Raw genomic sequence first — 15,078 nt, 5'->3', positions numbered from 1 at the left:
TAGATATTGCATGTATTTTTTTAATAAACAATGATAAACATAACACTAGACTTTTGATGGGAAGAAATATAAAGAAAGTTTATCTAGTTATACTAAATGAAAGCACAAAAGTCTAATTAAATAAAAATGTTAATAACCATCAGTTTTAATCACAAGAAAGAAAAGCTTATAGTAATGATACAGTAGTAAAAAAAATAATGTTTACTACTTGTATAGTGGAGAAGAAGTTTACCTACTTTAGGATGACACGTTTTCCTCGTGTGTAGTAGGTTTTTTGTATATGTCCAAGTCCTTGATTTCCATCACGCGGATGGCTGAGTCCTTCTCCGTGGGTTTGATTAGCACCTTCCCGTTAAAATATCCCGCGAAATGCAGCCTCCCCTCTCGTTGCAGTCTTCTCGCAGTGCCCAGCAGCTGCTTGTTGTGGGGTGTCAACTGCTCATTGATGTAGACATCCGTGGATGGTAGTGAACGTGCCAGATCAGATGCCTTGAAGCCCTTTCTGCGTCTGGCAGCGCTGAGCCACAACTCTTTGAAGGTGCGGGAGACAAACTGCACAATAATCGGTGGATGTGACAGCTTCTCCGAGTACTTGCGAAGACGGTGTGCTATTGAAATGTCACCCCTTTGGTAGTCGACCCCGATGACGCTGGCAATCTTCTGTAGAACTGTGTAGATATTTTCATCTTTGGTAAGAGGTAGTCCAACAATCTCTATATTGGCACAGCGAGAGTGTTGCTCAGTCTCACGCAACTGCTGACGCATCTTGTTCACTTGGTCGCTTATCTCCGCGCTGGCCTGCTCCGACGTGCAGCATCTCTGGTCTAGCTCTGTGAAATTAGCCTCTAGAGAGGTCAGTCTACCCTCAAACTTTTGTAGGTCCACTTTGAGTGAATTGATACACTCCATAACATCAGATATTTTGGTATCAGTATTAGTATTAATATCAGTTTTTAGAGAGTTAATAGCATCGAAGAATACCTTGTTTGATACTGCTACACTTTCTTCCGGTCGCACAACACTCGGATCGCACTGATCACACTTCCAGGATTTAATTTTATTTTTGGTTAGGTTCTGCGTAGTGCCGAATCTTGTACACGCAGGATGAAACACACTCGAACAAGCCACACACTTTACGGGTATTTCGTCACTTGACAGGTCTATTTTGCATTTACCGCACTTTTCCGCCATAGTCACAACTATAATAAACTGGGAAGACTAATGAACCACAGTATATAAATAAAAAATTATAGGTTACAAGAATTGAGGTTATGAATTAAGTCCGTGACTGAGCAGGTATTGGCCTGGCTCAGACGATCTCCGATAAGAGGTCCGTCCTGGTCGGCTGACTGATAACGACTGTAGTTTCAGTTTCAGTTTATAAATAACCATTAACCTAATCTGCCTCAGCTTTTATTTAATGGTTTCAGGAAAAGCTATGACTTGAGTCCTAAAAACTTACTCCACCTCAAAAACTCTAGTATTTTAAGTATTCTCGGTGTTTTTAATTAATGTTTGGTAGTACATTTTGTCTAGCCTACAGACTTTCTCAGCTGCTTTTCTCAAGCTCAAGCCTACACATTAAGCCCAATCAGTTTACTTTTAAATGCTTGTATAGCTTTGGTAAATTGTCTTTAAGGACATTCACATTTTTTTATAAAGAAAATGTTATTTCCCTAAACCTCTTGATTGCATACTTGTTAAAAAAAGTTGTGTGGGTGATGTCAAGGTTATTTGTCAGTGTAAAATTATTTCTTTAATTTCAATATTTAAATACCATTAATAAGTTTTTATTCACTATCTGTATGCTGGCATAACGCTACTTTGTCAACTGTCGTTACTTATCCATGAGTTCACATGATGGATGAATGACTGCTCATCACCTTGGTCTGTATCTTATCATCATCAAAAACGATAACAAAGTATTACATAGCGTAAATCAGTACCTGTACACATCTATTGGTATGTTGGTGAGTACAGGATCATTTTCTTGAGTGTAGCCTATGTTACCATTGTGATGCATTGAATTGAATAGTTTAATGCAGTTCGTTTAGTACAGTTCTAATGTGTAATTTAATTTATTCACTTTTTAATGCCTTTAAGTTGTTTTAGCGAATTTCCCATAGCCTATAGGGAATAAGCTATTACCGTAGGTCTCATGGTAAGACCTAGACCCGGGACCGATTTACTTTTTCATTTTGAGGTCCTCATAGGTCAAGAACACCATCCGTTCAAATTCATATATACATATAGTGTATATATATATTTGTATATGTGTCCGTTAGCGCGATAACTCAAGTAAAAATGATCAAATTTTGATGAAATTTGGTATAATTGAGTAAATCTACGTTTATTCGAACGAGTTCGCGAACCAGCATAATCGGACAATGGCAACAGGGGTTTATGGGGGGTTTTTATGGGGTAAAAATTGATTTTTCCCATTTTTGACTCTAAAAACTTTAAATTTCTAAATTTATCTCTAGACCATTTTGAAGAGCTTAAAAAAACAAATAATTTAGTATATTGAAGTGTTTTTGAATGTTCATTGACTACGGAGAAAATAAAAAAAAATGTAAATTTAAAATTCCCATGTTATTCTTATGGAGAATAAATAAACTGTTGTAGTTTGCTTGTTTATGGATATATTTTAATCAAATTTGGCAATTTGGTTTATTTCATACTAAGCTATCAATATTTCAATAAAAAAAAAAAAACACACACCTCAATATCTTCCCCGTAGCAGCAAACATAACTACTCACTAAAATCAATGTTATTTAAATAGAAAATAAATCTGAAAATTTATAGGGAATATTTTAGTAGAAATCAAGCCGGGTAAATAGAAATTCGCTTAGTATGCAGGTTTGCTACGACGGGGGTATTTATTTTAACTTATATGATGATTTATAAATAGATTTGTGCATGTTTCCCTTAGTTCAATAACTTGATTAAGACTATAAATTTTCTGATTTTAATAAAATTTGCTACAAATGTGTTTAAACCTACATATATAACGGGTTCACAAACCAGCGTGATCATTGATCAAACTGCAGTTGAATGTTTTATGAGGTAACAATTGTGGTTTTAATTTTTGTCCCTTAAAATATAGGGTCAAGCCAGTTTGTAAAATACCACAATTTCCCACACCTCTACACACACTTTGAAAAAAATAATTTGAAGCATTGTTGTAACGGTAGGCCTACACTTAATGGTCAAGGGAAAAAATTGTTTATGGATACATTTTGGTCGAATTCGGAAAATCTCTATACTCCAAACCTATTTAACATTTGACTAAATCACATTCTATTACTTTCCCTTATGAAAAAGGGAAATCTATGCAGCAAACCTTTGAACCCGTCAAACCTAATGTTATTTAAATAGGAAATGAATTGGACATGTTTAATCAAATATTTCAGTTAAAATCTAATCGGACAGCTGGAAATTCGCTCAGGCTGCAGGTTAGCTGCAGCGGATGAGGTATAGGACTCTTTTGTAATTTTTTACTAAATTTGTATCTTAGGCCTATATTATTTTAAAAATTTGGTTTTTCTTTTCCGAGTTTGTTTGGCTCTTCTACACAAATTAAAAGTAGGGCCTATGACCCACAGATTTCACATCAAATAGGCCTATCGACTTTAAATACTATCTAAGTTACAGTCCCACTCAGCTTAAAAAATATATTTTTTTTACACGGGTTTTCTATAATTATTAAAATCAATAGCATCAGTATTGTTTATGTTTTGGACTTAAAATAATCAGTAGGTTTTAATTTGAGCTGTCGATCGTTTTAATTAGTTAACTTCAAGAAACTATATAACCTACTTAATCAAAAATCATAAATCTTTGATTATTTCTCGGGTATGATATTTATTTCAACACTCCGGAGCAGCATGTGTCTTCTAGTTTGTATATTATTTTAAAATACAATTTTTATGGTTTTATTAATTTTTAAATAGTTTTCCCATAAATCTTGGTAGACTTTCAGTTTGAAATTTTAACTATTGATTAAATTGCCAAACAAACGTATCAATACCTCTGGAACTATTTTCACCAATAAAACACAGCGATGATACAAAAGTAGAAGAGACAACTTGACAACAAACTGGCGTCTTCAGAGTATTGATCTTATATTGACATTCCTGTCAACTACAACTCTAGTGACATTGAAGTCTTCCCTACTTCCTGTTTCGTATCTTGTGAGATTCCCTTCTGCTACTTCATCTCTTCAAAACATGTTTCTTCATAGGTACTCATTTTCCCTAAAACTTTATTTTCTATGTTGGTTCCAAGAGGTAACTTTTTTCAGCATTGAAATTTTATCTAAAAAATAATACTATAACCACCCTTATATCTGATATTGTAGTACAGTAAAGCCTTAAACTTGACACCCAGTAACTCGACAGTCAACAGTCGACTTCAGATAATGCACAAACTAATGCTGTACATACTTCAAGAACAATGTTTCATATGTTTTGCCTGGATATTTTAAACAAATAGGCTACATTAGAGAATGATAAGAGTCCCCACTCGCCAAAACCCTCAAGGTAGCTGCCAATCCATCACACTAATTGGTTCACGAAAAAACATTCAATCAGCAATTCAAAATCAGATTTCGACATCCAAGTAAAGTTGGAGAAAAGGCAGCTATCGTTCGGCCGCTTAAAGCAACCTCCTCCAGCATTGGTTTAGCATTAGCGCTCAGGTCGTTTTCTAAGCGCCCGAACTATAGCTTACAAGTCTGCTCTGCTGCCCACTATTATTCATATTGTCTTCTTAATAACTGTCTGTGCCACCAGAGACGATGAATCTTGATAGCTAACAATGTATATTATGCCACAGAAACAACAGTGCAAGCAAGTAAATGCCAACGCCTACGCACTTATCTTCACTTGAAAAACCTAAATACTGAGTTTAGAGTGAACACCATATTTTGCCCGTCCAACAGCTTAAATAATTTTTAACAAACTTTTTTTTAGTTTGGCGTACAAACGATCATATTTGTCACTAACGTTCACCGAAGTGTGGACACAGCTTTATACACATTTGATCAAAATGTATGTATATACTAGCACAACCCGCGGGCTTTGCCCCGTTTAACTTCTTAATTTTCAAGATTATCTCGTTCGCATGGCTCAATCACGTCCTGGTTGAAGTTTGTTCGCTACGCTCACTCACCTTTAGGTTGGAGCTCGTTCGCTGCGCTCACTTGCCTTCAGGTTAGCTCGTTCGCTACGCTAACTCGCCTCCAGGTTGAAGTTCGTTCGCTACGCTCACTCACCTTTTGGTTGCAAATTAGCTGTTGTCATAAATGTAAAAGAAATAATAGTGCTGCACCCTGTTGGTAATCCTTGTAACTTTAATGCTATTGAACATCATAGAACAGAAACAACTTGTTTAATTGAAACAGCTGTTAAGATTCAATAATTCCATTTCTCATAAGGTTAACATGGGAAACTCTAGAGCCACTGGGGCGGAGCCCGAAAGGATTTTTGAAATAAGAATATGCCTATATGTTAATCGGGAATGTGAGCTATCATCATGCCAAATTTCAGCTCAATCCGACCAGTATTTTTCGCGTTCACTTGTCACAAACATACATCCATACATCCATACATCTAAACTTTCTCATTTATATATATATATATATATATATATATATATATAGTAGGATATTATGGTATCTACTGCCCTGTAGAATATTACCATTGTTATTCAAGGGAATACAATAATCTGTACCAAATCAACTAATCAGCTGTTTACTATAAAACAAGGCTTCCTGTATCAAGAATTTATAACATGATTTCCGGTGGAAATGTTAAAAGTTTTGCAGCTAACCAATGTGTTGACTGGCTAAAATCACAGAATTGTTATTTAGTTTTGTTGTAATGCTGAAAATTTAGTCATAAAATTATTTTATCATGCCAAAATTGACAGACATTAAATTTCTTTGACAAAACAATAATTAATGGTAATCATTAATATTCATCTGATATTATTGTTGTTGTTGTAACTATTACATTTAAACCATCAGTGGCACATGTAGTTTTACAGCTCTGGCTTATGTTATTGTCACTTGTATATTTTGTTCAAAATTTGTTTGGCATCTTTCCTGATTTTGAACCATAAAATGTTCATTTGGGACAACACTTTGTATCTGATTTGTTTGGCTACTCTTCTTCCTACCTCAATGTACATTATTGATGTTTTATTTTGTGGATTGTGTTTGCTGTAAACTTTGTAGGGATCAATTGAAGTATCTTATTGTGGCAATCTACTCAACTAAATTGATGCGCTTAACCTCTGCAAATAGATCAGTTCTCTATTGAACTGTTAGGTTATTAAACAGTTTTGTTTAATCCGTCAACTTAAACCATTTAAAATTTATAATTGTAATGCTGATCAAGAAATTATTTGATACTCTAACCTTAAAAAAAAGTTGTGTCATTAAAGTTTTAAATTACTTGACCATAAACTTCTTTTAGTTTCCGTATTCTTAATGCGACCAACTTATACTTCTAACACTTTTTGTAGCAATAGGAAATATCCAAGAATACTAAATTCTTTTAAGTTCAAGACTTCCTTAATGTCACTTATAGATGTACTTATCTTTAGGCGGTCAAAGTCTCTAACTGTTTGCATGTAGTTTCAGTATTTAATTTAACTCTTATAATTAAATTTTATGACAAATTTTTCTTAACAGTTAAACCTGATTTTCTGTTCACTACATTCATATTTTTTGTATGTTGATATTTTTTGCTTAATTCACCAGGTACATACATATACCAGCCTATCCAAATGTGTGTATCCAAATCGGCCTGATTTCCAATTTGGATAGTCTGAGTTTGACTGTAAAGCTTTTAAGGAAAATGGATTCGTACTATGTATACTTCTATTCTTCTTGTAAAACAACTTCAACAAATCAAGACTTTAGCTGCTTAAGTTTTTTTGTTGATATGATCATGAATGATGGTTGTAATCAATAAGTAGCAAGATCAATAGCAGGTATAGACTTGGTGATATAAGCAACTCATGTTTGTTGATAACATCTTTGATAAGAGTGGAGCACTGACACAAGAACATTCACTTGTTATTGACTGTAATAAAGTCAGATGTTATTTCCTGATTGATTTTTACCTCTGTTAGAAAATCCATTTTTTTGTATTTTTTATTGCAAAACGTTTTTCATTTTCTAATATTTGCAAAGTCAGATGTATGTTAGTAGGTTTTTCTAAGCTATCTATATGATCTCCATAAAACTTTTGGTAACTGTTCTATATGCCGAGGAAGCTCATCGACAAATTCCTTAGGGCTCCATTTTCTGGGGTTTCAAAGTTACTGTACCTTGTTAAGCTTATGAGAACTATTCTTCTGTTTTTATACTACTGTACTGTGAGAGGAATAAACTTTTGGACCTTCTATGTCAACATTCATTCAACAATTTTGGTATTTTTATTTCCAATAAAAAATTAGCGAGATATCGTTTAATTAATATGGATACTATGATACCATTAACAGAGCAAGTTGTAGTTTTCATCATGTAATAAAATAAAGCAAAGAATGATTAGATGTTACAAAAAAAAAGTGTGTTTTCACTACACTATGATGTTTTTAGCCGTTTTACATACGTTAATTGGTGGCTGAAAGCTACGTTTTGCTGGCCATGCCAGCTGTCATTGTCATTTGGGGACCGAGCAGGTCTTTACATCCCTAGGGCCGCAAAATCAGCTGCCTGCTTACTTTCTTAAAACATGAATGCATATTAAATACACAATCCATAGCATTGCAATAGAATAGTTTTATGGTCACCGCTGCCTAGCTACTATTTATTAATATTTTTGCTGATTCCTCAAATTATTTCTTCACACCATAACCTTAAAGTTGTAGTTGTGTTGACTATCAATGTGCATTATTATTGTGGAGAATAATGGTAATAGGGTATAGTGTGGTGAAAAATAGCGTTCCTACCACAGACCGAAATGGTTTTGCAGCTCTCGATCTTTTAAAAGCTGTCTCGAGCCGGCAAAACCTCATTTTCGGCCCTAGGTACAAAATATACTATTGTCATCTTTGTTTAACCCAAACTCCAAAAAGAATTTTTGATGTGCATTAAAACAACATTAGATAATAACATAAATGAAATGGATTGTTTGTTTATGGAAATGCTTGCTAGGGTTTAAAATGTTGGAAAAACAGCAAACATTAGTTGTAGTCGAGCCTTTGTTTTTATAATAATCCTGGATTTAAGTTTTGATTTTTTAAACTATGAACCTCTTTTATAAAAAAAAAAAAAAATTAAATAAGCAACTTTAAATTGTAGGCTGAAGTATGCTCTACGAAGGTACTGTATTCTTGTACAGATCTATTCTAAATATTAAAACATCTTGATTTAACCAATTAAAATACTATATAAGAAGATGCATTCAGTTTTATTGCTTGTTACCTTGCATTGTTCATTCAATGATTCATACATTCCATATTGCCTATGTCATCGCTCTGCTGTGCATAGTATTGATTTTGCAGTTCAGTTCTATACAAATATAAATTATATTGATTGTTTCTTACTGTGAAAGTTCCAAAACTATTTTATATCTATTTTAAAGTAATTTACTAACACTGAGTATCCATTGTGTAAGCTCTAAAACTAGTAATTTGTAAAAATATAAATCTTTGGTAGTAATTTTAACAACATGATCTGGTAAAAGAAGAAAAACTCTAAAATCAGGAATTTGTAAAGAATGTAAATCCATGCCCATTTATAATTTTAACAAATATATTGAAGCATGACAGATGAAAAGCTCTAAAACCAGGAATTCATTAAAATACTCGTATAAATCTGTGCTCTTTTATAATTTTAACAAACTTACTAAAGCATGAGCTAGTAACAGAAGAAAAGCTCTAAAACTTGGAATTTGTAAAACTATAAAATCCAAGCTCATGATTTTAACAAACATTATAAAGCCTGAGCTGGTAATGGCAGAAAATCTAAAAAATGGGAATATTTATAATTTCAACTTATAAATTTAATTATAAACTTTTAGTTATGCTCATAATTAAAGCAAGAGCTAGTAACAGCAAAAACAACTTTAGTAGAACTGGTAGAACCAAAACTGTTCATCTGTTTTCTAAGGCACATGTTACGAATGAAAGACTGAATGGCCTTGTTATCAGCTGATTTTTGTCAAGGTCTTTAGACAAGACTGTCACAGCTTTGGTTGTGTCCATTAAGATAAGCTTGCATCTCTGGTATTCCGTTAGAGTTTAATTTGTTTCAAATTGCACAAAAACTGTGTGATTAAGTTTAAATAGTTTATCAGTATATTATTTTATCTAAAAAGTGTTATTCTTGGTGATCGGTTTGTTTATAACTTTGTAATTAGACTGGAATCTATAAACATGACGGAAACTTTTCTATCTAGCAAGGTGGTTTCTGTAGTTAGTGCTGTAAGTTTTTTTTTTTAATTACTGCTAATTAAATAGAAGTCTAAACTTAGGTGTTTTTTACGTTAAGTTATGAATATGGGTTAATTTCCAAGAGATTTAAGTTTTTGATATGTTTTATCTAAATGCTTCATAGAATATCTCATTAAATGAAGAGAAATCTTTTTTTACACAAACTATATTACATTTAAACCTTTTTAAACAATAATACAAATTAATTTTCCAATTTGTCTATCTATCTAAAAATTAATAAGCAAGCATGTCTCTTTAAAACAATTTTTCTAAACTTGTGTGCAGAGAAAATCTACGCATACTGTTGGAAAGATATTTTCCTGTAGATGTGCAGAACCCTTCATAAATTAAAATAAGCTAAAAAATAAACCCAAAAAAATAAATTAAAAATAATTAACATGGGTTGCCATGCTGGTGACGAAATAACAACGCAATAAAAACAGAAAATCAAAACAAATGCAAGAAATTCCAATCACATGTTTATGTTTTATTTACAGATAGGGTGAAAATAGAGAAGTCTGTACATTACATATTATCGGTTGAATTTTTGACTATCGGACAACCTCTAGTATAAATAAAATTACAGTTTTGTCTGTATGTTGCGTATAATTATGAAGTTTTTGTTATTTTTTCGTTTCATAGCCTAAGAAAGTCAAAATGAGTCTTTATCTCTATTTCTGTCTGTCATTTTGTGTGTGGCACCAAAATACCAATAATTAAAGTATTCTCTTGTTTGATAAATTGTTTTGTAAACATTTTTGCTAAAAATATTCCCATTGACGTAAATTGTGATAGAGGACAGATGACGACCTTTATCGATCACCCATGGTCTGTGTATTTGGTTAGCAAGGCAAAGGCTTCTTGTAAACGGATTGTTGAAGCCGTACCTGTGCGCTTTCACGTTGTGCGACACTTATTGTTGTTCGTATCGGCCGCAACCTGGTGGTCCCCTACAAGAAAGTGTTGTACCTAAAACAGTTTAGCGGCTCTGAAAAGGTATGGTTACGGTATTTCATTTTCGAAACTTGATGGTTTGGTTTTAGTAGTTTTTTTATTGTAGCTCTCAATTGTACATTTATTTTGATGTCAAGTTGGGTTGAGTATTTGTAAAATGTTTAAAACGTCAGGATTGTAAATTTAATTTTCATCGTGATTCTGTTGGTAAGGGGTCAAAAAATGCTTTAAGCCTGTGTGCTGAACTATTTTTTTTTTGTCGTACAGCATCATTAACTGACTAGGTTATAAAAGACATATTTTTGCACTACTGTAATTTCTGTTAGGATTGTGTTAGTATGTAATGTGTAGTGTAGCCCTGATGCAATGTACTGACTATACCTATTGAATTGATATTTAAAACACGCAAAGGCAAAAGCAATGAATTAGGCATTGAAAGTAATTTAAGGAAACGACATATAACAATAAATTTGTCCTCAAAGGAGATCAAAATATCTGTTTAATATATAACGAGCTTCTAAAGTTTACGAAGTTTCGGTCGACATAGTAAATAATACTTTAGCTCTATATACGCTTTAAAGCACAGTAATTAAAGATGTCATCACAGAGATGTAGTCTATCATATCAGTTGCTGATTTTAACTTATCAGTATAAATTAACCACTTCCTTTCCTCTCTTATTCCTACTTAGATTTCTTTTTCTCCAACTTTCTTACTGAATATTACTTACATAACTGAATGTTATTTTAATTTTGATATACTTATCAATCAGGATTTAATCATAGCACAGTATTATGGTTCTGACAAGACATGCGTTGCAAAATAATGTATTTATTGGCACAAAACACGAAAGTTTTCTTATTTAAAATCTGAAATTTGACCACAAAGCGTGATTTCTGTTTCAGACCTACCCTTAAGGTGATGCCAGAGTGCAAATGAATCTCAATTTTGCCCTTGCTTCTTCCATACCAAGAACAGCCAAAGCCAAACCAAAGGTATCAAAACATTGATTTAAACACAAATAACTGCAGGAGGCACAACACTGTTTTCTAACTAATTTTTTCCAACTAAAGATCTGTTTTATAATATTGTTATTCTAGGTCCACAGACAACATTTTAATTTATTAAGCTGGAAGTTGATGTTCTTATAAGATCCAATTTTACTCCATTAAGGTCAAATCAATTTCTATAAGTACTATAAAATCTTAAATTTGGTATGTACAAAAATATTGATGACGCTTAAAGAACATCGTCCATAGCTGAAAGGTTTGAGGTCTATTAAACATAAACAATATTATATTATATTATTAATACTAAACAATATCAAAAACATTTAATAATTTATTCAATACATATTTTAAAGTGTAACTAATTTCACTTGAAGCTACAAGTATATACAGTTCAAAACCAAAGCCAAAATTAACACTTTTGATTTATGGATATGAAATTGGTCCATAAAGTCTTTGTTATCAGACAGGACTTAATATTATTTCTAAATAACTAGTATTTTCTAAAATTTAAATGGAACCTGGTTAGATAATAATCCAACAATTTATAAAAAAAATGAGAAAAGTAGAAATAAATATTTTAAATAATAAAAAAATATGTTTTTTTACAGTTGTGCCTTTTGCCAGGCTGGTCTGCACGATGTGTTGTGTCAATCAATCTTCTTTTTTACGTGTGCTTTATTAATTAACCATTTGATAGTAACACAATTGATTTTCAAGTGTCTACAGAACACATGCAAATCAATATTATTTAAACTCCACAAAAACACACAGTTTTTTGACAGTTAGCAATACTTAAAAGTTCCAATTAAATTTAAAAAGTATATTCTTTGATTTGGCAACAGTTTGGTTTTCAATGTAATATAGATTAACATAGTTTTTTTTTTTTTTTATAAAGAAATTTTAATTTCTCATCTTAAGATTTTTCTTTAACAGTAACCTAGCTGATAATGTACTTACATTGATTAAGAAAAAGCTTTAAAGTCTATTAACTTAAATTATATACATAGAACATTTATATTCAAATTTATATTTATCAAAAAACCTTATACCAATACCTTATACATTCACTTTTCAAGTCTACCTCTTCAAAAATAGCTTTTTCAACACTAAAAACATCTAAACTATGCAGACTTTTTTTGTGCTTAAGTCATTGTTTTGGTACTTTCCTAAAAAATAACAACAACAAAAATAGATGTTGAATTGTTATCAAAACTATAGGTAGCTTAAAGTGTTCTATGATTCCCAAGTTTAAAAAGAAATCGGGTTTATCAAGCACTGTTCTACGTTGTTGTAGTTTACTTCTCCAGTAGTGAAAAATAACTAGTAAAAGATTATCCCAGAATTATTTCTCATAATAGGAATTTCATTAAAATCTCTCTCTATTATGCAAGTGACTTTTTGAAAAGTATGAAAGTTGTAGCAAATCAAATTTACCGTTACATAAACATTTAACTGATAAATCCTCAAATTATATTTGTAAAACTTTTTCTCTTTTACCAGCTTTACAATGACTTCTCTGTGCTTAGGGAATTATTTTTCTTTCACACATACATTTTGGCTTTGACTTCTTAAGCCGGGTTTTCCTAGACGCGGAAGAGGAGGGCGGAGAGCAGAAAAACGATTGACATGGGATTCCGATCCGCTTCTAGGAAAACAGTAACATTAATTTACCTAAGACAAGTGGAGTCCGCTCTCCGTGTTCCTCCGCGCTCCACTTCCGCGCCTAGGAAAACCCAGCTTTACTCTACTGTTGATCTAATATTTATAATTCCCCTGACCCCTCTTTTTTCCCTGATATCAAATGGTAACAGTTTCTCAATGTTTTGTTGTGGTTTGAATTTTATTTTGCAAAAGTAGTTTATATATGTTTAAATGATGTATTATTTATTTTGCAGCCCTGTGGATGTGAATTTTAAAGCTTTTATAGCTTGCATTAGCGATTGTTATATGAGTTAAATCTTTCAGCCCCACAGCTGGTTATCGGCCTTCTAGAGCAACATAAACACGTCACTTACGACTCCACAAACCGATAAGAGCTGTACCCAATATGTTAAGGTTTTGTGTACAACTCAAAAGGCTCTTTAATCTCATTCATTTTCCCAGAGAAGAGAGTGTAAAATGCCATTTTGAGTGTTACAGACGGACAGTCAGACAGAAATTAAGATAACATGCGTTTCGGCTTTCCTATTGTATGAAATGGAAAAATAACCGAAACATTTTTGATTCCATGCAATGTACAGACAAAACTCTAATTTTATTTATATAGATATATTTATATATATTTTTTTTTTGCTTGTTGGGTTTGTTTGTTTGAGGTTTTTGCCGAAGCAATCTCGACACCTAGAAGCATCGGTCCACCCGTTATATGTGTCCGTTAGCACAATAACTCAAGCAAAAATTATCCGATTTTGATGAAATTAGGTATAAACATGTAAACCTACATTTATTCGAACCAGCATGATTGGACTACAGGAACGGGTGTTTATGGGGGATTTTATGGGGTAAAAATTGGTTTTTCCCATTTTTGACCCTAAAAACAAAAAAAAATCTGCAAATTCTTACCAAACCATATTGTAGAGCTTAAAAAACAAATAACTTAGTACTAAGTGTTACTATGCGCCTAATGGTTAGCGAGAAAATTCCAAAATATTATAAATTAAAAATTCCTATGTTATTCTTACGGAGAAAAGTAAACTGTTGTAGTTTGCTTGTTTATGAACATATTTTGATCTAATTTGGAAAATGCATTTATTTCATACTAGCTGTACCCGCGGGCTTTGCCCCGTTTAACTTCTTAATTTTCAAGATGATCTCGTTCGCATGGCTCAATCACGTCCTGGTTGAAGTTCGTTCGCTACGCTCACTCACCTTTAGGTTGGAGCTCGTTCGCTGCGCTCACTTGCCTTCAGGTTAGCTCGTTCGCTACGCTAACTCGTCTCCAGGTTGAAGTTCGTTCGCTACGCTCACTCACCTTTTGGTTGCAAATTAGCTGTTGTCATAAATTAAAATAAATAATAGTGCTGCACCCTGTTGGTAATCATTGTAACTTTAATGCAATTGAACATCATAGAACAGAACCAACTTGTTTAATTGAAACAGCTGTTAAGATTCATTAATTCCTTTTAAATATGAAAAATCATAAGGCTAACATGGGAAACTCCAGAGCCACTGGGGCGGAGCCCGAGAGTCCGATCAGAATAAAAACAACTTAGTTTTCCTATTTAATGCCTAAAGAATCAATGTACCAAATTTCAGCCTCCTAGGTAAATGGGAAGTGGGAGAATTAGTGATAAGTGTGTCAGTGAGTCAGTGAGGGCTTTGCCTTTTATAAGTATAGAAGATTAAACTATTAACATTTTACAAAAAAAAACATTTCTTTACCCTCCCTGTTGCAGCAAACCCAAGTACTTGTTAAACTATTTAAATATGGATTAAATGTAAATTTTTAAGGAGACATTTTAGTGTAAATTCAATCAGGCAAATGGAAATTCGCCTAGTCTGCAGGTTTGCTGCGGCGGGGGTATTTTATGATTGAACCAGCAACTATAATTATGAAAGCTGACTGATTGGTGGGTTATTTGTGACATGATTCTTAATTATTTAGTCATTTTGCTAGTTTTTACTCACCCTTGTGTAACTTATGTGTTTAACAAAACCTCCTAGATAT

The 15,078-nt window shown here is 32.7% G+C and overlaps 1 protein-coding gene across 6 annotated transcripts in view; it reads left to right on the top strand.

The window, feature by feature from the left end:
- Positions 1–15,078, top strand: part of LOC128999640 (epsin-1-like) — a 46,365-nt gene that overhangs the window by 8,083 nt on the left and 23,204 nt on the right. For 3 of the 6 annotated variants that reach the window (XM_054426248.1, XM_054426247.1, XM_054426245.1), the window contains exon 2: positions 11,307–11,396. The exons of 1 other annotated variant lie outside the window; for it this stretch is intronic. In XM_054426248.1, the coding sequence (XP_054282223.1) occupies positions 11,337–11,396 (60 nt within the window). In that variant the 5' untranslated portion in view covers positions 11,307–11,336. Of the gene's footprint in view, positions 1–9,344; positions 9,440–10,364; positions 10,445–11,306; positions 11,397–15,078 lie in introns of those variants that run through there. 2 more of the 6 variants (XM_054426246.1, XM_054426251.1) reach the window with 2 other exon arrangements.

Source organism: Macrosteles quadrilineatus, unplaced genomic scaffold (genome assembly GCF_028750875.1).
Source record: "Macrosteles quadrilineatus isolate MER2022 unplaced genomic scaffold, UCM_ALF_1.0 Scaffold_8__2_contigs__length_117827958, whole genome shotgun sequence".
In the NCBI taxonomy this organism is placed as follows: Eukaryota; Metazoa; Arthropoda; class Insecta; order Hemiptera; family Cicadellidae; genus Macrosteles; species Macrosteles quadrilineatus.
The sequence above is the reverse complement of the archived record's forward strand: the minus strand, read 5'-3'. Positions and strand labels throughout refer to the sequence as shown.